Below are 23683 nucleotides of genomic sequence, written 5' to 3'. Positions count from 1 at the left end.
GTGCAGTGCTCGAGAGTGTTTTAAACGGTGAATTATGATATCAGTTTTCAGTTCGGCAGTGAATCAGAGCGGAGGTTAGCAGTGCAGTTCCTGAAAGGGTTAGCGGAAAAGTAAGATTACGGCACGACCGCGTGGTCACGCCGAGCTGGAGCTCAGGTCAGAAAAATCCTAGCTGCCGCACATCTCGTTCTGTTTGAGTCAATCAAGCGGACCACGAGTTCTTGTGTCCTGACAACGGAAGGAATTATCCCTCCCGTGGCCGGCGGGTGGACATATGGCTATTATTAGCCGGTCCTAAAGGACGAGCCCCTTCATAGGAGTTCGGACAGAGTCGGTACGCCTCTGATTACGAGTAAGGGAACAAACGTTCGACTTAGCGTAGGAGGATATACCCCGACTCGCATAGCGAAAGAAGAAGAAGAAGAATTATGATATAAAATAGGAAAAATGGCATCATTCAAAACAGAAAAGCAGCTTCTACCACCGGAAACGGGTGCGGATTACGCGTTCCCTTTTTTACCGTACGATATTCAGCTGGACTTCATGCAATCCTTGTACACCGTGCTGCATAATGGAAAAATCGGAATCTTTGAAAGTCCAACCGGAACAGGGAAATCACTGAGCTTAACATGCGGTTCCCTTACGTGGCTGAAAGATTACGAACGTTTGGTGGAAGATGAATTACGTACAAAAATCGATCACCTCCGAGCGGAGATCGCTCGGTTAGAAAAGGAGAATGAAGTTGCCAGAGACTGGATTACGGGACAGTACAATGCAATGGGCCAACGGAATGAGCTGGGCGAACTAACTGCCTTCAGGGATGCGCTGGAAGCTTATAAAAAGTATATGTTGCAGTTGAAAGATAAAGCGGTGCTACAAAAGTTACGATGGGTTTCGGCGAAGGAAGCCGCCGATCGAAAAGCCGATATGCTGAAGGAAGAACCACTCTTGAAGCAGGATGTTGTAGTCGATGAGGATGAATTTTTAATCCCCAATGAAAGCGATGACAGTGATGGAGATGAGGACGTTGAAGAAAGGAAAGAAGAACTCGATCGCTACCGTCCAGTGCAGGTTATATTCTGCAGCCGAACGCATTCCCAGCTGGGTCAGGTGGTCGGTGAGGTGAAAGAAACGACCCACTCGAAAGATTTACGATTAATGTCACTGGCTTCACGACAAAGTCTCTGTATTAATCCGGAAGTACGGAAGCTGAAAAGCAATACCTTGATAAACGAACGCTGCCTGGAACTGCTGAAAAAGGGTGGAAAGGCCAAGGGAAACGCCAGCAGTGAAGACGGCAGTAGTAACGCAAAGAAACGCCGTAAAACAGGCCAAAAAAGCTGTCCCTACTACAATCAACGTGCAATCGAGGGGCTGAAGAACGGCACCCTGTTCGAGGTGCCCGATATTGAGGATCTCGTGAAAGCCGGAACGCGCGAAAAGGCATGTCCATACTATGCATCGCGTGCAGCAATTCCCGACGCTCAGGTGCTCATGGTCCCGTACCAATTGATCTTGCACCGGCGCACCCGCCAACAGTCCGGAATTGATCTTCGAGGGTCCGTTTTAATAATCGACGAGGCACACAACCTCCTCGACACAATCGCTTCCATTCACAGCCAGGAGCTGAGCTACGAGCAGCTGTGCCTGGGGAAGATGCAACTGGCCGCTTACAAAGCGCGTTACTTTGCACGTTTTTCCACGAAAAACCTTCTCCGGATCAATCAGTTGATTTTTATCGCTACCCGGCTGGGGAAACTGCTCTCAACGGAGGTTAAACCGCTCAGTGGTTCAAACGACACTCCCGCCCAAGGATCTCGAATGCTACAACCACACGAGCTGCTGGTCGAGGGTGACATATTCAATCTTAATCTTACCGATATCCTAGCGTTTTGTGAACGAACGCACATTGCACAAAAAGTTCACGGATTTGCGCAAAGTTGCCCACCGGAACTGGTCGATCCGTGTGCGTCAACTCGACCAAAAGTCGGGACGACTTCGAGGGATTCATCAAGTGGATTGAAAGGTCTACTGAAAACACTTGAAGAGGAAAACAAGCGTAAGGTACAGTTGAAAAAGAAAGTTCGACCAACTGGAGCAACATCCAAAACGACGGTGGAAGTAGAAAATGGCAGCAATCAAGAGAATGCACCGCAGGATCAGAGGAGTCAACCTACGGGGAATGTCATACGTCCTTTGCTTAACTTTCTCGAGTGTCTCACAGAGGACGGTAGTGGCGATAGCCGTGTGTTGTTGACGCTGAACGGAAAGGATCCGCCGCAGTCGAGAATGAAGTATCTTCTTCTCAATCCGGAGGCTCGGTTCGAGGAAATCGTGCAAAGCTGTAGATCGGTGAGAAATGCATCATATCGGAAAATAAATGTGTTCTAATTTTGTATATTTCACTTTATTTTCAGTTGGTGTTAGCGGGAGGTACGATGCAGCCGACGGAGGAATTAACCGAACAGATTTTTCGCAATTGCCGTGATCGGGTAACGATCAAAAGCTATCCCCACGTGGTTCCCAAGGACGCTGTGTTACCGATCGCACTTGCCCGTGGCCCCTCGGGCAAGGAGTTTCTGTTCAACTTTAGTAATCGTCAAAACCCGGAACAAGTATGTGTACTGAATAATTCCGTAAAAGAATGGAGTGTAATGTAAACTCTACCCTGTCTTCTTTACAGATGGCTGAGCTTCAGTCGACACTTCTGAACCTTTGTCAGATCGTACCGCACGGTGTGGTGGCCTTCTTCAGCTCCTACGACTACCTGGAGCTGTTCTGCAGCAAGTTGGAGGAATCGGGTAACCGGGCCCGGCTGGAGGAACGGAAGAAAATCTTCCGCGAGCCGCGAGCCGCCGGACAGGTCGAGAAAACGCTTCTAGATTATGGTCGGGCGGCAAAGTCGGCCAACGGAGCGCTACTACTCAGCGTCGTCGGTGGTAAGTTGAGTGAAGGATTAAACTTTTCCGACGAACTTGGCCGGTGTGTGGTGGTGGTGGGTTTACCCTATCCGAATCGTACCAGTCCGGAGCTGGCGGAACGGATGCGTTATCTCGATCGATCGCAGGCACCGACGCCGAAAGGTTCCGGTGCGGCTGGAAATGAGTATTACGAGAACCTTTGTATGAAAGCCGTCAATCAGTGCATTGGCCGTGCTGTACGCCATATACGGGACTATGCCGCGGTCGTGCTGCTCGATTCGCGCTACTGCAACAGTGATCGCGTTCGGCGGAAGCTTCCCGTGTGGATCTCGGAGCGATTGACCTGCGTCGAAAGGTACGGCCAGGCGCACGGAAGCTTGGTGAAGTTTTTTCGCGATCATAAAATGAAACGGGGAGAATAAATATCACCTTCAGTAGAGGAAACTGGCTCGTCCGCATAAGAGTGTTTTCGGATTGTGAGAAATTTATAATAGTTAAACACCACGTCTGCTGTTATAATGGGCTATTTTAGTCCAATGTTGTTTATATTTTCTTCATACACAGACGATTATCGGACACATTTCGTAGCGAATTCGTGTAGCAAAGGAAAAATTATGCGCTTTATTGCATTTGCACTCGCATTCCTTTCATTTTCATATTTTAGTTTCTCGCGAGCTTTTTATCGTTTTTCCCTTTGTAATGGACTGTTTTATGTTTCCCTTTGTTAACCCATTACACTTTTCCATCTACTGTGTTACATTGAAAACGCATGCCAGTTTTTTGATCTTGGATCGTAACTTTTGCTTTATATTAACATCTTTCACGCACGTTTCTAAATACCTACGGTGTTGTTTTAACTTGTACTCTTTTACTTTCTCTTATCCGTTGACTGTTACTATGGCTTGGTGGTTGTCATGTCGTCTTTTTTGCTGATGTACTATTTATACTTTGTTAGAGCTCAGCAGTTTGTTGTTAGCGGTTCACTTTCGCAATATTGTAAATGCTTCTTACAGAAAAAAAACCAAACTATGATTAATCCATCAGTATATCAAGGCGCATCTCCACTCTCTTTTTAAAGCACATTGTAAAGGAATTTGAATGTGTGCACCACATTTCCATCGATTATCGTACGAAAGAGTGCGCTCACATGGAAGCATTGATTGGTAAATACTTATCCGTTTTTAATATCAGTATCATCTAAATACCGGCACATCTAGACTTTTCCTTTGATAAGCGATGTAGCAACGAAGGCAGCATGGGTTTTGTGTGTGCACATGTGCACGTTATAGTAACCTTTCACTTCACCATGTTTTCTAATTTGCATGCGATGGATTTTGGGGTTGACATTTGTTGTAAGATTCGAGACTTCTTAGAAAGCCCTGTTACAAAACTACCAGTAGTATCAGGACTAGTAGTGTCATTTTTGTATGATCGATACAAGAAACTGGATATGGGTGAACCGAGCAGAACTAATGGAGGTGGAACAATACATTGATATAGACACGATATTTTGTTTGCGCATAGCTGTTAAAAGATATTGTACTTTATTTTTTCTGATTTTCTTTTTTCATGTTTGCTGAACATTAACATCTTTTAGCGGCTATATTCCGTACGTTCGTATAGCGATGGTACCTTTGTTGGAAAGCCTGCCTGTAAATGATTTTTGAACGGGATTTTTTTTTACATTTTCCATCGATTTTTCCTTGTACTGGAAATCACCAACCAGTAGGAAGGACCTACTATTACTACGCTGCTCGACACTCGAGTTTCCATTTGTCGTTCGAATATTTGTAAACGTATTTGCTTGTATTTTGTATCGTCTCGTCAAAAGCGCTCTCCTCTGGAAATGGTTGTAACTTACGAGATTTCCGTACAACGTTCCTGTCCACATATACCCCCTAAGTTCGTGTCAGATTTAAATCTCTCGTCATGATTGTGGCTTGCAACGCGCGTCCGCAAACATCAACGAGGCCGACTGCCAGGTACAAAGTAGAAATTTAGTTTCCATTCGGTTTCACGGCTTTTTTTTTGTGTTTTTTGTTGCATCGTTTGCGTTTTTTGTTTTAGCAGACGCCATTAGTGATCGCTTATGCTAAAGGAGTTGGTAGTTGTTGCGTTCAATTACATCTGGCTATCCAGCAAACTCTAGCCGTAGGACAATAAATAGACGTAAAGTAACGTATGGTACGCCGACTCAAGCCGGGCTTCGCTTCCAACTGGTGAGTCGAGAGGAAAATGAAAATGTTAGTATCTTCTTGGTTGGATCTTACTATCTTCTTGGTTGGTTTCTATCGCATTTAAGACACGTTTGTTGAGTTCCTTTTTTTTTTTAGCGTAGCATTTCCTCCACGACATTCAATATCTTTAATATTAAGCGTTTCGCATACTTCCGGCACTTATTTTTTTCTTCTTCGCGTGTACGCCACCCTGCTTTTGTTTTTCGAATATATCACACTTGGTATTCTCTGTTCTTTTTCGGCTCCCTATCTATTCTACAAAAGATAAATTGCATTTGATTGCCCTTCCACGTTGAAGAGGAGAATTATGGTTTTTTTTCTGTCGCCACTTTCAAGCAACACTAAAGCAGTTTTAATTGGTCGTGAGTTTACATTCGTATTCATGTTTGCAAATTTGCTTTACACAGTTTTTAAGACATACACAATACATACAACGTACATTAAAGGCTAGCGATGATCGGGGCAACATGACGATCGAACCGGTTTGCTTTTGGATTGTTTACCGTTTATTTGTTCTTGTTTGATTGGTTTTTTTATTTGTGTCTAGAAAAAATAACTAGTAACATGCGTAATAACCTATTCATCTAAATAGGAAGGCATTTTATCCAGTTTTGTTGCTTTCAATTTATGTGTCACTTTTCATCGGCAATGGTTTCTCCCACACTCTTCAGTTTTTTTTTTGCATAAGGCTTGTGACGGTAGCGACTCCTTGAACGGGTTTTAGTTTTAGCTTCACGAGTTTTGCACTGTTAACACGTTTCCCTATCCTGCGGATTGGATGATCAGTGGTAAATTACTTTGCATCCACATGGTATCCTCGCCGCGATGGAACGCGTTTTCCTTCCTACAAAACAGGTGAAGCTAAAGTACTTTGGAAAAGCCAAAAAGTTCCACCTTGAATTGTCAATTTTCATTCCGGTATCGAATACAGTTCGTTGACGGTTGCGTATGTCTTTCGTACCGCGAGCGAAAATCAGTTCATGACGAAAATTCGCGAATATATAAAATATACAATTTAAAACACAGCGGTTCCGTCGCGCTCTGCAGTCGTACGAGTTGAACGATGCAACAGAGTTAAAATTAAAAATATATATAATATATACTGATGTCAACGGCATGGGCCCCAGTGGCAGCCACTAACAAAAAATATTCCCTTTTTCAACGATTGTGTCTTCCCGCATTGCATCTCTATTTCGATGACTTGCTCGTGTCATAGTATATCCTACACCTAGTTCACAGTAAGCTTTCGGTTGGTATTAAGTTTCCATGTATCGAAATCTAGCTAATATTATATTGGTCTTGGGTTGCCATTTTGTTATCTTGTGTATGCCTTTTTTCCTTTTCTGCCAAGGGTTGTCCCCATTGAGGGGCTGATCGACGTGACTCGTGTCCTCTAGATGATATTTTCCCGCGACGAAAACATCGTATCGTACATCCCCGATTCGAGTAGGTGGTTACACTCCCAAGGTGATGTCTCTACATAGTTCCCGGCCTTAAGGAACAGATGGTTAACAGTACAAGAGTGCCAAAATGTATGTTTCCTTAGTACATGTAATAATTTTGCACTGCAATTAAAAAAAATCTTTTGCCTCCCCGTAGTTCTGCGTTGACTACCATTTTTCGTTTTTTTTTCTTTTAACCGTACTGTAACATTCCTAGTTTTAAAACGTTAACCTAAAGTCTGGCTGGTAGACTTCGAATCATACTTATCAATTAACTGAGATATTCCGACGCGAACGGTTTGGAATAACCGGGGCAATCGTTTAGCTTATGACTTACATAGACACATCATTAGAAAGCACATGGAAAGAGCACGTGTGGTATGGTTAATGTTTAATATAACACGCCTGCAACGCTAACACGCTATCCGACCGTAGACATGCAATAGAAGAAAAAAATCCTCGTACACTTTATAGTATGGCACCCGTATTTCGATGGTCGGTTGTCGAAAAGCACTACCGTTTTTAAAACAATTTTTTACGCTACCCGGGGGAATATAAAGAAAAACCTTCACATTTTGATCAAAACTCCGGTTCGCCGTATGGCTTAAGGTAACTATCCGAGTGCGCGAGCCAACGCGCTAAAATGGTAACTTTCCGTTGGTAAACTGGTAAACGAGAATCATGGATTCCGTGTAGAGTAGAGGGAAGCGTTAGAAGTAACTTTGACGAACTTACATGAAACGAACATTCCTTTGCGTTCAACTATTATGCTGTTAACATTTGGGGAAACTTAAACTTAAATACCTTCAGCCAATGGTTCCTGTTCCATCTGTTCCTCTGGCCGTAGATCGATCCACTGGAGATCTTCTACAATTGTGGAAAATCATTGTGATGTGTGTGTGCTATACGAAACGTCCTTTCGATCGAGTCCTTCCCCCGTAATTGGCAGGGTTAATTTTCATTCCGTTTCGATCGCAAAATGGAATGTTGACCGACGAGCTGAACTCAATTCTGGAAAACCATTCGCCAAGAAGCAAAGTGGGCCCACCTCGAGGGATTGGAAAATAAACCCCGTAATGGCCGTACAAATATGGTTTAATCCTTCAGCACCAAGTGCTGCGCTGAGCTTCTTTTGCCCTCTTCGCTGCTTTGTTGTCAAGTGTTTTGTGCATTTATTTTCGGTAGGATGTTGCGTGGCTCAGCTTCTCCCGGTGGACAAGAGCGTCCATAAGTTTCTATGTGTGTGTGTGTGTGTGTATGTGTGTCTGTGGGCGCTTATGTGTGTAAATGGTAATTTAATTAATGAATTTACTTTGTTGTACGGTACACTGAATTGAATAATGGAGGCCAGCTCGTGCACGAAACAAATGCGACGACGGGATTCAAGGTGGGCATTGGGATGCGGCATGGCAAAAGCCAACCGGAAAAGGGGAGTGTATTTATATGAATATTAAAAAAAAAAATTTTAACCAAAAACATGGCACCACAGTGCACGCAAGGGTTTGCGAGTTGGCGCGTCGCGGTTGTTGTCAAGTGCCACCATTTTTCCTTTTCTCGTTTTGTTAATCCTTCTTCTCTTTTTTGGCGTACCACCCCGTGATGGTGTACACGCGGTGTACCACAACGTGTTGGGGGATCTCAGAACCAAATACCAATAGCCAGCAGCATCAACCAGCGGGCGCGAATGGAAGCGCGAAAAGGGTGTTGGTTTTTTTTTGGTTTTCGACCGTACAGACCGTTGTGCCGCTTGTTGCGCCCCTGTGGACAACAATTAGCTAGCGAGTGTTAACGGTGGGAAGGAATGGAAAATATTCATCAAAATTGAGCCCAAACCAACCGCGTTCCGGGTGCACAACAAACGCGCGAAAGGGAGATAAGGAGAAACGCAATTTGAATGGTAATACCGAAACGAACAAAACTGGCAAACAAATGGACAAACATAACGAAAAGAAAAAGAAACTGGAAAAAAGATAGTACCAATAATAATAATAATAATAAGAGTAATAGTAATAGCAATAAGAGTAGACATATTAATATTAATAGTAATATTTACGATCGGTAAAGTGTATAGAAGTAATAAAATGAGATACGATTATTGACCCTTACACTCGAAAAGGAATGCATTTCCGATCTTTCCATTTTCGTTATCTCTTTTCCTTTTGTTGCCGGTTTTTGTTTTGTTTGTTTTTCGTTAACCATTCCGGTTCTCTGCCTAACTCGGCACGCCATTTTGTATCGGGTGGTAAGGGGTTTTTTGTTTGTTGTTTCATGTCATTCATTTTCGTAGCTTTAATTATAGTGTTATTTTTGATGCAAAATGGGTGTTTGGATTCAGCAAATGGGGACAGTTGTGAAAATTTGATAGTGAAAGATTAGGCTGTTTTTTCTGGAATCTCTAGCCCCAAATTCAGTGGTCACGTCAACTTGGTACCTTCAAAGTTTTGGACATTCTCAGCCGACATTAGATTGATAGCAGGGTTGTTGGGTATAACAGTGTTTCAATTATTTACGTTATGGAGTTATGGCGATCAATGACGATATTGACAGATCCATTCATCAAATGTCGAAATGGATGAGAGCAGTGGAATTTTTGAACAAATAAAAAAAGTCAATATGTGATAATAGGCATCAAATGTAGGATCGACACGATCGAGGCTTTTGTAAAAATAGGCACAAACATGGTTCCCAGCCTAGCTTGCTGGACAAACTGTGTGAGACTGAAGCGAAATAGGAGACAATTTCATACGTCTTTCATTGAGATGAATCGAAACAATCTCATAAAACAACTTTTGGACGAGATTTTCTGTTTAAAGTACTACGTAAAGTCTTGTCGGTGATCGTTAGGAAATGTGCCTTTGACTGGAGTCAGTTCGAAAGAGGACTTGGGGGGTTTACTTCTTGCACAGCTAACTTTCACGAGGCGTTGTAGAAATGGATCAGCTGGACATGGTTTGGAGATGGTTCTACTGTGGCCGGTAAAAGCTACCGAGAGATGCTCTACCACTTCTCTCAGCCTACATCCTACAGATCGTACGGCACGGGTCACGCTAGACACCCGTTGATGCTGTTGTACGCCGTTATCGTGCTGTCTAGGTCGGCGACTTCGCTCGGGTCGTCGTCGCCAAAGAGTAGGAAATCATTCGTTACGGGACCGAGTATGTCCAGCGCCGAGTTGACGAGCTGCTGCTGGTGTTGCTGCTGCTGGTGCTGCTGCTGTTGCTGCTGGAGATGATGTTGTTGAAGTTGCTGCTGCAGCTGATGTTGCTGCTGAAGATGATGCTGGTGCTGTTGATTGAGATGCTGCTGGTGTTGCTGATGCTGCTGTTGAAGGTGATGTTGATGGTGATGCTGCTGTTGCGGTTGCTGCTGCTGCTGCTGCTGGTGGTGGTGATGGATAAGATGGCCAAGCGTTGGGTCACCTCCCAGTAAGCTTCCGAGCTGTTGCTGATGGTGCATTCCGTTCGAGTGTTGTTGATGTTGCTGGTTGTCCATCGGTTGCTGTTGCGTGTAGTCCATCGTGCTGGGCTTCAGTCCGTCGAAGCTGGCACTGAACTCCAGCAGCGTGTTGGAGGTGTTATCCTTGATCGCGTTAAGGTGATTCAGTTTGTCGTTTTCGTTCAGCAGGTTCGGGTTGTTGTTGTTGAGGTTTCCATTGTGCTGCTGGTGTTGATGCTGCTGCGTTTGTGGTTGCAGGTGATGATGGTGGTGTTGCTGGGAAGTCCCACAGTTGAGCCCACCGGTGAGTGGACTGTGGGCGTTGTTGTTGTACAGGTCGAGCGTTGCGTCGAAGAGAAACCGGTCCGCGCTCTGAACCGTCGTGTATGGGCTGTTCGTGTCGATGAGTTCGCTCTTCAGGATGAAGTCGTCGTCGTCGGGTGCCCCGAGACCCACCATTGGATTCATGACGCCCACCGACGACACCGAACTGGACACCGTCAGGGGGGAAGCCACGGAAGAGGGCGAGGAAGCGGGTGTGGTGGTCATGAGAGTGGCCGCGATCAGAGGATTTCCCTTGTTGGTGCTGCCGGTGTTGCTGTAGGAGCTGACGGTAGTCGTGTTGCTGAGGGAAGTCACATTGGTCGTCGCTGGGGTCACTGCCGTTGTTGGAGTAGTCTTGGTGGAGGAATTCTGCTGAGCTCGCGATTGCCGGGGTTTCGGTCCAGGTTTCGCTCGTCCATTCGTCTTCGGCTGCTGCCGGGTGTTGTTGGTTGCCGAGGTTGTAGTGGATGTTCCGGTCGATCCGAGAATGAATTCAGGCTTTGGCTGAGGGTACGGTTCGCCACCGTCTGCGGTTAGTTCCGTGCTTCCATCCAGAAGAAAACTCGTCGACTCCGTAGGTGAGAGCTTGCAGTAACCAGGTGGAAGTAACGAACCGGTAGCGTCCTGCTGCTTGGTGAAGTCATCCATTGGCGAGCCATTAGGAGCCACCGACTTCAGGCACTCGGAGTACTTGATTTCCCCACTACCCTGCTCGGGGTTACCGCCCGGATCGAGGTAGTTCAGATCGGTCAGATACTTCCCATTGCTGCCATTGTTAGCCAGCTCGGTACTACCGCTTCCGGTGATGGTGGACAGCGACGGTAGAGGCTGATAGCCCTTCTGGTGGACACACGTTGGCCCGTGCGCTTGCAGGACCTCCATCAGCTTGCGGCGTTCGGTTTCCAGCTTGCTCACCTGTGACTTTAGCTCCTTGTTCTGCGCGTCAAGGGTTTCCGACTCCTGGATAAGGTTGACCGTGCGCTCGCGCTTCTTCATGCGACACTTGGTGGCGGCGATTTTGTTCCGTTCACGGCGTCGCCTTCGCCGGTCCTCGTCTTCCGGTGTTAACTGTAGTGTGGTGGATAAAAGATAGAATAGGCATCCATTAATCTCCATCTCTCCAAATACGGCAGGATTTTTCAGGTGAAGTCGCTTTTCGAACAACAGAAAACCGGCCAGAACTTACCGCAACGGTGGAGCGAGGACTCGCCTTCGAATCCATGTCGTCTTCGCTGGTCTCCCGATGGTCCGTCATGGACAATTCCCGCCGCCGGGCCACCTTCGCCTTGGGCGTGTTGGACTCGTTTCCGTCGCTCGAGTCTCCGCCGCTGTGCTTTCGCTTGTTCTGAATCAACAGCTTCACACCTTCTTTAATTAGTTGCGAGCATGTCTAGAATACGAAACGAACCGAAAAGATATTTATTATTTGTTCGGCAGTGTTTGTTTGGAGTTCATAAAATTTGTATGTGAGTTTAAGATTCAAGCACGCATTCAAGATGTTCTCAATGATTTCGGGCCCAATAAAATTGCAACAATCATTTTGAATTCAAATTTGCAAAAAAAAGACGCAACTTTGATGATCCTTTTGATCTTGAAAGTGCGTGCAGTAAAAAGAAAAGATCATCACGATTTCTTCTGCACACCATCACGAACGACACTTGAACGGTATTCGGTGTGGATGGCCTTTTCGTTAACGACTTTTAAAATCGCAAAAAAGGCGTCCCCCAGTTGAGGGTAGAAATTAACGACACGATATCGTGCAAATCGTTTCCGTTTCGTATTTTCTTTGGCGAGCAGAAAAAAAACATGGCGTACTGCTAGCGGAGGGAGGGCCACGATGTCGCATCAAGTTGTTCGGTGGACAGGAGGTAAATAAAATGAACGGTAAGCAAAGAGAGGAAGTTCGTTTACAAAAATGTAAAGAATTTCGAGCAAATAAACGAATACCACCGTGGAACGGGGTTTATAAAATGCCATCGTGAGGCGTGCCAAGTGTCGTTTGTCTGTCTTCATTACGATTGACAACGTGCTAAATCTTGCTGTGGCGTTGGCGATTGTTTTCTTGGCGCTTTTTGATTGCTCCTCTCTTGTCGAGAAAGCAATTTGGTTCTTATTCATTTAAATTTTTCGATTTTTTTCGACTAACATTTCTACCTATAAGCAATATTTTCAAAATTTTATTTCTAGATCACAAACAAACACCGTTGGTGGAAGCATTTATTTCAATTAATGATCCCTCCTCGGAAAACCATGCACACATGGAAACCAAAAATCGCAAACAGAAGCTTTACAACTTGTGTACACATTCGAATTTGTTCGAACGAAAAAAAAGGGCTCACGCTCATGATCATAACTCACCGCGAACGTCAAAACGCATAATTGAAAAGCGGCCAACGCTTCTGTGTGGAGTGAATAATTCAACGATGGGCCTTATACCGCAAGGGATCTTCTCCCCAACGTCGCGCCCCATGTCTCCCGGTAAGATTAAAGATCTCCCTGGATATGTCGTACGCGTATGCAGTGAAGAACAGGAAAAAATAACTCCACCAGTGAGTTGGTAAGGCGTGTGGGATCGCCTCTTATCGTACCAACATATCGATTCGTTATTTTCTTCTTTAAGTCACTTTTTCAAGAGCGAGGGGGGTCCCTTTACATTTACCCCAGTGGCTCAAGGTTGGAGTGTGTGAGAGAAAAAAGTGGGTTTCCAAAATTGAAGACGAAGCAGAGTGGGAGATTTGGTTTGTTTTTTTTTTATCTTTTTATCCATTCGCATCGAATGAAAAATCTCTCCAAGAAAGATCGCGATCTCGTCGGGGACCAACATCTTCGGGCCCATCTTTGGAGTTGATGAATCCTCTCGAGCGATGTGCATTACTTTCGAAAATCACGCTTGCATGTGGCATGCGATGCCGAACCTAACCAAAACGGAGAAGAATCCGAACCGTCTTCTGCCGTGCCTTCCACCACCTTATATCCTACGCCTTCGTTTTACCCTCCCGTGTGTATATAGTTGTTGCTTTTTTTTTCGCACACACGCACTCCGGAACGGATGAATTGTTCTGTTCAGCTTTTGGAGCCTTCGTGGCCGAAGGTATTTTGTATGCAAATGCAAACAAGACGGGCGAGCGGAACGTGCCCGGGGCCCCAAATGAGGCCGGGAGGGTTTGCCCGCGAGCTTTTGCGCCGATTGCTTTTCTTACGCTGGCGGAAGATCGCTTACCTCGCTCGGCCCGGACATATGGCGGTGCAGGAACGGCAGGAAGAGGTGAAAAATAAAGCGTAAAATAAAGTAGAATGTCTTCAAATGTAATGTCGCACCGTGGGCGTCGCGTTTTGGACCGCTAGTGGTCGTCGCATCAATCAGCTTTTTTCACCGAACCGGTGGTGGTTGTGAGAGAGCGCGCGTACCGAAAAGGTGCGCAGGCGAGAGGCACCGGATTGACCCCGAAGCCGAAGGGTGAAGAAACTTGTCCCAAAACCCGATGGTGGGTCAACGTTGCGCTGGGCGAAATAGAAAAAGTCGAGAAGTTACCTTTTCCTTGCCGATCCGGAGAAGATGTTGATGAGAATCTTCGGAAACGGAAATCGACAGCAAACATATCCGTACTGTCTGGGTCATTGCTTCTTACGCAGTTCGTATTCAGAGACTTCAGTTGAACAAAATTAGTTAAAGTTTGTGTCGGAAGAAGTTCAGAGGCAACTCGAATCTGATCCGAATCCATCGAGATTTAAAAGGCACATCTTGTGATGGACATTTAATTTAAAGTAGGCAAATAACTTTGACATTTTCGAAACTGCAACTTGGCGTCCTCAAGATTTGCAACGATTATGTACATTTGAAAAGTAAGATTATGTACACTTAAAATATATTCGAGCCTTTTCGGGTCAAACATTCATTTTTATTGGCCGGCGAATTAATATATTTTGAAAATGTCAACCATGATTCGACCAAGGCTAGCGTTTTATTTATTGAATCCTCTTTGTAGCGTGTGTGTGCCCCTATGATGAGGCACAAATTATGCTAACGCGCCTAACGTGCCTCTGATTAATCGTTTCCGATTGGGCAGATTGGAATATTCGTAATTACGACTATTAGTGATTGAAAAGGAAACAAATTGATCGACCCACGGATCGCATCTGATTGGAGGCTATTCAATAAAATCTGCAAACCGCTAGAGAAGCTTTCGTTGAAAGCGATTTGGTGTTTTTGACCGTGGATCAGAGGTCGTCAAACTTGGTCCCGTCGTGGTTATTTCAAGTGGCAAATAAAAATGTTTAGCGAATTAAAATCTAGTGAAAATGATTGCTTAAAATAACATTTCTCTGAAAGCATAACATTTAGGTTTTTTTTTCTTCTATTCATTCAATTTCATTCAAATTCAGTTTTTAATATTATGAACAAATGGTAAATTGTAAAATTGTAAGATAAGTAAAATATCTAATTTTGAATAAGGTTTCTGCACAGAAACAGGCAAGCGATGAAACAGAAATAAAAAGTGAATGAAATAATCAAGCTGGATTGCCAACCTCTGGCGTAAAAAACAAATAATGCGGCTTGGGACAATGCTTTCCCATTCTTCTAATCTTTCAGAGGATAAATCAGAACCTAAACTATGTTTAGCAACCAAATATATCACCACCAATGTTAGGGTAACTAAACTATCTACAGTTTTTTTATCCTTCCGTTGCCATAGATTTTAAATTCATTGTCTAGCATTTCAGCATTTGATCATTTTTTCGCAAAAGTTGAGCTTGCCTTGCCAAACTGCCGGCCAGAAGTGAAAGTCTCCTTGGGCGCGCCTCAACAAATCGTTCCTTCTATTCTTTCTTCCTACACCGCAAGCTGACTGCGCTCCTTTCTCTTCCAAAAGCATTTCTTTTCATTGTTTTTTTTTTGCTGTCCATTCTGCTTAAGGATCAATATTGTGCCGTTTGCTAACGGATCGTTGAAATTGGTCAACACCAAACGTGGAATGCTGCGAACAGTACGACGCAGTCGCATGCAAATAATTTCGGAACAAAAAAAAAACACAAACAGCACCCCAAGCAACATTTTCGTGTTACTTGGAGCTGTATTGCCAAAACGGGGTAAAAATGTTTCTACGTTCGTGGGGATACATGGGCGACGTGAGGAGGGGTGCTTTGCTTAGGGTTTCATAGTTCAGTTACCTGCTGTACGCTCGGCGTCTTGCCAGAAAGAAGATGGTGATGCTGCGATTGATGCTGCTGGTGATGACTAGCCGGTGAGTCCAGCGGAGAGTCGGAGCTGTTGGAATGGCTGTCGTTCAGTGAGTTCTGAAAGGAGTGCAAAATCATAGACGTGGTTAGAGTTGTCGAATGTAAATGGTAGAAGAGTGTTTCCCAAATGATTTTTTTATGATTTACAAAAGTAATATTCTCATTGAAGCACACTGAATGTTTGCAACACTTTCGGTTCTAATGTCAGCTTTCAATTCGACTCAGAACAGACAGCCCGATAGTAGCGATAACCTCAAAAGGGAATTTCAGCGTTCAGGTGACAGGTCGGCGGCTGATCGAGAGGATCGATGACCCCTAAGATCGGCCGTCGGGGCTGAAGGGCTATCAATAGGGCACGTCTGGACGCAATGAGCGGATTACCTCAAAGAGAGTTGTTTTATTTGATTCTTCGCGGCAATTTAGAACGAATTCTAACACTGGAGAAAAACGAAAAAAGTACAATCTCACGTTTGAGCGTGCAACGGTAGGCGGCCGGTGAAGTCGGTGAAGAGTAATTGAATCCAAACAAAATTGAATCAGTTCAAAAGGGCAACAAATGGCGGACGGATGCCCCTGTTAGTCGAATGGTATGCTTACATTGTGCACGCTTTGCCCGTATTTGTGTGTTCTGGGTGGCGTTAGTTTCGTTATGTAATATTTAGCATTGAACTGTGTTGTATAATATGACCGAGAATATTGAATCACATTTTTCAAGGTCATTAATTAGTAGAGTATTTATTTTCTTCTACTTATAGTTGACGTGTTTGATAAGCGTGTAAATAGAAACATGTGGGTTTTACCTCAATTTTTCAACAGAAAAAACATACTCTTTGTGTTTTCTACAATCGTCTGATCTCGATTCGTCGGTACTAACGAGGTTCATCGTTTTTTTTTTTTTGTTGTTTTAATTCCTTCCCACTCCATAACAAATATTCCACGATCGTCACAATCCTCCGATACGGTTCACATTGCTTTCTATGCAAATGAGCCTCCCCCCCCTCCCCTTCCTTGCGGATGGCACGGGGTGGACAGAAGGGAGCCATGTTCGTGCGAGAAATAATTAATCATCGACCGTGTTTAATGTGGCATTGTTTTCCACCGCTCGGTGCTCGATTTGGCGTCCGTGTGCTTGATGGGTTCGGTGCGCGGTTTGCGGATGACACCGCTAAAGGTGTATGCGCAAGATGGCCGTTTATCAGAAAGCGAATCTCATCGAACGGTAGCGAATAGTTTGCATCTTTTCGCAAGATATCGTTTTGGGTGCTTGGGTACGAGTTGTGTACTCAAGGAGTTGTAACCCGTTGAACCGTCGGTAGCCCCGTCCATTGCAACCACCGGGGCGTAGGAATTCCCCAGCTCGGTTCATTGACATCGCTGTTGAACCGCGAAAATAAAATTAAAAAGAAAAGGTCGCTGGGTGTGGCGGCCCGGTGGTCGGCCGTTATCAGCCCGTTCGTATCGGGCATGCTTTCAGGCTGCCGGGCGGTGAACACGCGGACCAATCGGTTCTTCCGGCCCGGTTCACCCCACCGCCTCCGACCGAGCTCCGGACGGATATGGCAGTCGGCGAACGGAAATGGGTCGCCTTTTTTGGAAATCTATCATCGGAGCCGCGGGGGTTTCGGAAGGAAGTTGGCCGGCTCGATGCGGTAGAGCGGGGGCGGTAGATGTACGACATAAATTAATGCTCCGTTCAACCTTGTCCGCCATGTCACTCACCTGGTGGAACTCCCGGGAGTCAGTGTGGAGGTGTTCATTCCACGAAAAACCAATACCTTCCACCAAGAGAGAAAGGCAAACAAATTCGTTAATCTCGAAACACATTTTTAGTTCCGAGTATTTATATTTCGTATTGATCGCAAATAATCCATTAATTTTACATGTTTGAACTAAGCTCTTAAGGTGCAGACAGATGACAACAACTTTCATTCATTCCTTAAACTTTCATTCGACGTCATTAATGACTTGAAATTTCAAGTGACTGAAAGTTTCTGAACTTAATACAAACGCCCATGCCTTATTACAAATTAACGTTAACTGGTACGTAGCAATCTTGGACGGATAAACAAACGGTGCGCTATTTGTAAATAATCTAAATTAATTCTCCTCTAAAATAAATAATTATATTCAGTTAGCGCCGGGAATCATGCGAGTTAACTTAAATCGCATAGACAAATACCATTTCTTTCATTTAACGATCGTTTTAAATTGTGTCTTCCGTTGAACCCATTCAGAGCTGTCAGCGACCTGTCAAACAAAATTTGATTACTGTAAAATACATTTCTAGCCTACTTACGTTAAGTGAAATTTTGATTGCGCAACTGAAATTGCTTGCTAATGTTGCATTTAGACAAGTTGGGTTTTATTGGAGTGAAATGGCCGATTTACGGATGGTGTTAAGTGAATGTTTCATACTTTTTAAAGTGCTTTTACTTTAGGAAATTAAGTGTAGTTGTAAATATTTATCGCTACGGATCACAACACTGCAGAAACTAGTAGTTTTTAGAGAGAGTTCTTTTTAATAAGATTACGACAATGTATCGAACTATAAACACCCTATGACTATTATTTTCTGTTCAAAGCAAGGGGGAAGACGAAATTTGTTTTCGTTCAATCTAATTTAGATGGAAAATTCCAATTCATTCGAATTACTTTGCAATTTAAGTAGATAATCGTAGTAGGAGACAGAGTGGGTAACTTCATAGGAAGGCTTGTGATTCAAGCGAGGAAATGGAGTCGCCCAGTTTTTCTTTCCCCGCACTATCAACTATCAATTCCGGTAGCGATTGAGGGCTTCATTTATCCATCGTTTTTTTCGCCCTAAGTTTAATTTTCTTCTCCTATCTGTGCAACCATCTTCCACGCCCTGCACCCAAACCCTTTGCCCCGTCGTTATCTTCATCTCTTCCTTCGTGTGCAATAGCAATTTGGTTGGATTGGGCGGCTAGAGCCACCGGAACGGACATTGTTGTTGACTTCCATCGACAAAATGGTTGTTTGTTGTTGCGACGGCGGAGTAGGTGCCGCACACGTGTTGATAGCCGATGAAGACCCGTGTGTTTGTGTGTGTGCCGGTGTATCTGCGGTCATTATGGAAACTCGTCGGCACGATAGGGATGGGACGCGATGGAGGTAGTACTCGTTTCGTGCTTGCGGAATTACCACCAGACACGCCGGTTTGTGCCGGGAGCCGGTTGAGAGGTGTGAAAAAATCCAACCTATCCCACACCGTCCCGTCCCATCCCCAGAGACACCCGCCAACCCAGCCCTTTCGCTCGATCGCCGCCCAGAAGTGGGATGGTTTAAGGAAGGGTAGTAAAATCTAATACAACATTGTTTCGACACAGGTTCGCCGCCGAAGCCGCCCAGCGGGAAGTATTTTACCGACTCCGGCGTTTGACTACATGGCGCCGCCATCGGGGTGGAACCCAAAGGGCCCTTTTGCGTTTGCCTGCTCCATCCACTCCAATCGGGCGGCCTCGGGCGACGGAAGTTGTCGAAGGGCATGGCGGTGGGTTTCCGTCCCGACGCTGTTCCCGCGCCATCGATCGGCTCGTTCGTGAAGTAGTGGTCCAGTGAGCGACCCTGGGATGATCGAGGTTAGCGGCACCGTAGGAACTCCTTGGGCTCGAGGCTTCAGGGTTGTTTGGTTGATTATTTCGTTCGCCCCCTCTGGTGTGCGCCCCCTTGGCGTGTTCTGCCTCTATCGGTGCCATGCAAACGCCACGCACGCACTCGGAGCGGAGTTGGCCCACGTTGTATCCCACACGGGGTACAACCGGACCTGCCGGAGAGGGCGTACCGTATGGCGCTTAGGAAGCACCCACCCGGGCACCCCCGGTATGATGGCAGGTGTGTAGCCTACGGTGCAATATCTGATGTCGCACGTTACGTTCCCACCCTCGCACCCCCCCACCTCCTCCGTGTAGGTCATTCAGAAAAAGGCAGCTCGGAGAACCCGGCGAAGAAGTTGTGCGCAGGGAGGAAAACTGTTGCATGCACCACGCGATTACGCGTTGTGTGGGAAGATTTATAGTCGCCATCAGTCGTCCACGCCAGAATCGCGCGTCGTCCGCCTCGGGGTCCAACCCATCACGATCACTCAAATAATGCTTGCTAATGTGTCTCCCCCGGGGGGGGACTGCTTGGACCTTCCCTCCAGTCCGCACGCGTTGGCGTTGAGGCTAGGTTTTAGGGTTCAAAGTCGTCCGAAGTAGGTTAGGACTTCGTAACACTTCGGTGCAAGTGAAGATATGTGGCGTTTGGAGAAACAAAGTCGTGCCCACCTCGTCCCCGGTCCCGAGACGCGGCAATTTCCTTTGAGCTTAATCAAGATCTTCATCGTGGTGACCTCCGACATATGGGCACATTTTTCTACCCCCCGTTAATGGAACTCATTCATGGACATTCGTGGACAAAGTGGACCACCGGTAGTGGTAAGCGTTGAGTGATGAATGGAGTTTAGTTGAACGAGGAAAGTAGTGAAAATAGTCCCCCTGGAACCGCTAACCTTAGTACACCCCGTTTGGTTCCTACTCTTCCCCGGGACTCACGCAAACAAACTCCGGACTATGATTGTGATTTATTCGTGTCAATTTCGTGCAGAGTTGGACAACGGGAGCGTTGCAACAACAACTCGGTCGTCTCGTGCGCAAGGTTGCATACCTCTGGTGGCGCTGAAGAGACGAAGGTGCCACACTTGCCTTGGTAGTGGTTGGAATGTCTCTTACCAAAAAGTATTCCGTGACCTACCGCCGGTTGAGTAACGCGACTGTGTGGGGCGTTTTAAAAACTCAGTCGTGTGTCTTGTCGACGTCTTTGGGAGACTTTGTACCCCCTCCGAAAAGCGCTAGATTTAATCAGCATCGGTACGGTTGGCAACATACCTCTCGTGTAAGCCGCCGTGTCCTCGTGCTCGGGGTGGGCTAGTAAATTAGATTTTATTCATTGAGTGATTTTTATCGGTATTTGATTGAATTACCGCAGCACCCGCTTTCCGGCCAACAGCAAGCACAAAAAAACACACACACACACAAACACACGCGCTAACACGGGGTAAGCGTGGTTCTTCCTGGGGGTCATATGAATGCAGCTTGTTTGAAGCATGGAGGGTGGCGCCCTACATTGTAGCCGAGGTGTTGTGGCTGCGACAGCGGAGAAATGGAAAGTGTTTGTCGTGCAAATAGACCACAATCCTCCCCCGCGTGTGGGTGTGCGTGTGGGTGTTCCGGAGATGCTATCAGTGGCTGTTGTGTTTTTTTGTGCCTCCACTTGTAGATTGTAGTATGCAAATTTGGCTCACGGTAGACGGGACAAGATTAATCTATTTTAATTACTTAATGGAAATCACAATAGGCGCAATTTGGAGATAAATTGCCTCCATCCGACGCTGCACGAAGAAAAACTAGACACTTGTTTGTCACGATGTTGTGGTACAAAGAATATGAAAAATATATTAAAACTACAAATATTATAAAATTCTTAGGAAAACCTAACGAAACTATCGCAAACGAAACAAACAGCTCAACATTTCTCAGAAAATGAAGTGAATCATTATGAAAACTAATGGCAGGAATAGAGAACAGTAGGAAAAAAACTATAGATATGCCAACTTTCTTTACTTCCGGTACAATCTGTGTTGCCCAACACACATTCGTTGGGAATCTTCTATCCTGAGAAAGCGTCTGGCACCGACAAATTAGACGAATAAACCATTCCATGTGAGTGAACATGTGGTGGCAGATTGTGGTCTTGGTCGATTTTAAGCAGGCTAAGCAGTTGTTGACTTTTCGCACATAGCGCACATTTTCTTCGAGTGAAGAAGATAAATTGAAGCATTAAAAAATATGCGACATTTCCTTTTCGTTTCATGGAAAAGGGGAAGAAGTGTTTGAAGTGTGAAAAAGGCAATCAAATAACACATTTTCGGGCACTCTATCATGACAACTGCCTCCGTATGTTATGCAAAGTGGTAGAACAAATTAATTACTAACAAAAACCCTTTTTTGATTTATTATTTTGAAGTATAATTTCTTGTGTTTGATAAAGCCCTCTTATACCGATTAGTTGATTTCTTTTTATGCAACTTATGAAAAAAAAAATGGTTGCACTAAATAAAAAGGGGTAAAACATTTCCTTTATTAATGGTTTTGTTTTGCAAAATACTAACAACAAAATATTTTTTTCGTATAAAGTGGCCACATCTAGCTTATCTTTTTACATTATCGGGTTTCAATTTTTATTCAAAATGTCAACACAATTATGCCAAATTAAATAATGAAGTAGACGAAAAATTCACCATTACGGTACAGAAATATTTTTAGTTTCGTTAAGTTTATATTTCAGTAAACATGACGAAAGTTGTGTTCTTTGGAAAACACCAACGTTAGTGTTCTTTGGAAAACATTTGCCTACTTACTTTTGATGCAATCTATTAGTGTTCAAAAATAGAAGAAATATTTTTATGAACCTACACATAATTCAAATTAAAAGTATGATTTGGCTGGGCGCTTCTTTAGATTTGCAGAAAGCCTACATTTAGATACGGTTGTATTAGTCATTGTATTATAGTGTACTGGTTATTACGTATTTTTCTGGCATAGGTAGCACTGACGTTTTGGAAGTAGTTTATGGTTTATCATTCTTGATTACAATTTACCATTGTTCTTCAATCATTGCAAAGAACGATAGAAAAACTGTACTACCCTTCCCACTCGTCCCGTCCCCATCCCGCGTCATGTTTCAGGTTATTATCGTTACGGTGTCCCAATCCAGTCGCAGCACTTACCTGCGACGTGTTGACGGGATACGCATACTCGAGCGGGTTGGTCATGGCCATGAGCGAGTTCAGGATCTCCGGCGTCCGGGGTGTGCCACCCTCCATGACCAGGAGCGATGGCACGGTCAGACTGAGGTTCGAGTTGAACATGGCGCTCGTCTAGCTTAGGAATAAACACACACACACACACACTCGATGGCAAAATGGCGACCGTGTCGTGTTTCTTTACTGCGATGGCGGATGAGGAAGCTGTTGCTTGGCAACAAATGTTTTTCGTTTTTTTCGTGATGATGCGTGGTGTTGTTGGTGGTGCTTTTTGCTGATTGGTAGCGGTGGTTAACTGTGTTAACGCTGGATGACTAAAAACAACACTTCTGTAAAGCTGTCAGGGCTGAATTAGATTCGGCCACTTTAAGTTCCGTTCGTTTAACGTTTCGTTCGTGTCCCTTCGAGGCGGCTGTGGGTTTGCCGTCCCTTCAGTTGCTTAACTTCCTAGTTGCTAATATCGTCGCGCTGATCGACCGATTCGTTCGTTCGTTTCGTTTGCAAATTTGTCTTGCGTTATCGTAATGCACTGCGCTGCGGTGTTGCCCGAACCCCAGATATCGGTCGGCACAAATTTGATCGAGTCGGCACAAGAGTAAAAGCAAAACGTTTCACACCGTCCGCGGGCCGTGCACTGCAAAACCGGAAGGGGAGGAAAAAAACAAAACACAAAATTAACAGAATTAATTAATCACAGATAGTTAGAATTCCCGGGTTTCACTCGCACTTTGTCACTCGAAGCAGGGCTGGAGGAAGCACCAATGTTTTTCGCAACACTCGGCGTGTCCTCGCAAACGTCACGCTGCGTTTTATGTTTCCCGCTTTTGCAAGCAGCAACTTATCTTTGTTCACTTTCTGCTGGATGGGTTACCCCCCGGGCAGCACGTTACAAATAGCAGTAATGGTGTATTAGTATCGAACGGAGTAAATACTTGCGCTAAAAAGGAAGCTAAAGTATCCGTCCCTTTGTGCGCGACGCTAGTATACGGTGTATGTAACTGTGTATGTCTGTGGTTCTTGTTTGTTTTAAATAGATTGTATTTTAAATAGTTTAGATTGTAGATTTGTATATGAAGGTATTTGCTTGTTTGTTTGACATTAACTTAAATCACAATATGCTTGCCGGGTGGTGGTTGCACGCCACCCAGCCACTGGAAGTCCTGGCGCGGGACTTATGTTCACCGGTTCGTTGGCGAAACTCCTTCGTTTTTTTTGTAAATTGCACACACTTTGTCTCGCTACTTCTTGGTAGCAAAATATGTC

The 23683-nt window shown here is 44.9% G+C and overlaps 2 protein-coding genes across 2 annotated transcripts; one reads left to right on the top strand and one right to left on the bottom strand.

Annotated features, from left to right (window-relative positions):
* The first annotated feature begins 441 nt into the window (after positions 1-441).
* Positions 442-3343, top strand: LOC131284514 (ATP-dependent DNA helicase DDX11). Its single transcript, XM_058313373.1, has 3 exons — positions 442-2352; positions 2418-2615; positions 2684-3343. The coding sequence occupies exons 1-3, from the start codon at positions 448-450 to the stop codon at positions 3341-3343; spliced, it is 2763 nt and encodes a 920-aa protein (XP_058169356.1). The 5' UTR covers positions 442-447.
* Positions 3344-9642: 6299 nt separating this feature from the next.
* On the bottom strand, positions 9643-22525 carry LOC131288331 (activating transcription factor 3). Its single transcript, XM_058317455.1, has 4 exons — positions 22385-22525; positions 15529-15654; positions 11546-11749; positions 9643-11427 (listed from the first exon to the last, which is right to left on the bottom strand). The coding sequence occupies exons 1-4, from the start codon at positions 22523-22525 to the stop codon at positions 9643-9645; spliced, it is 2256 nt and encodes a 751-aa protein (XP_058173438.1).
* Between the last annotated feature and the right edge of the window lie 1158 nt (positions 22526-23683).

Source organism: Anopheles ziemanni, chromosome 3, assembly GCF_943734765.1.
Source record: "Anopheles ziemanni chromosome 3, idAnoZiCoDA_A2_x.2, whole genome shotgun sequence".
In the NCBI taxonomy this organism is placed as follows: Eukaryota; Metazoa; Arthropoda; class Insecta; order Diptera; family Culicidae; genus Anopheles; species Anopheles ziemanni.
Note: the sequence above shows the minus strand (reverse complement) of the source record. Positions and strands in the feature narration are given on the sequence as shown.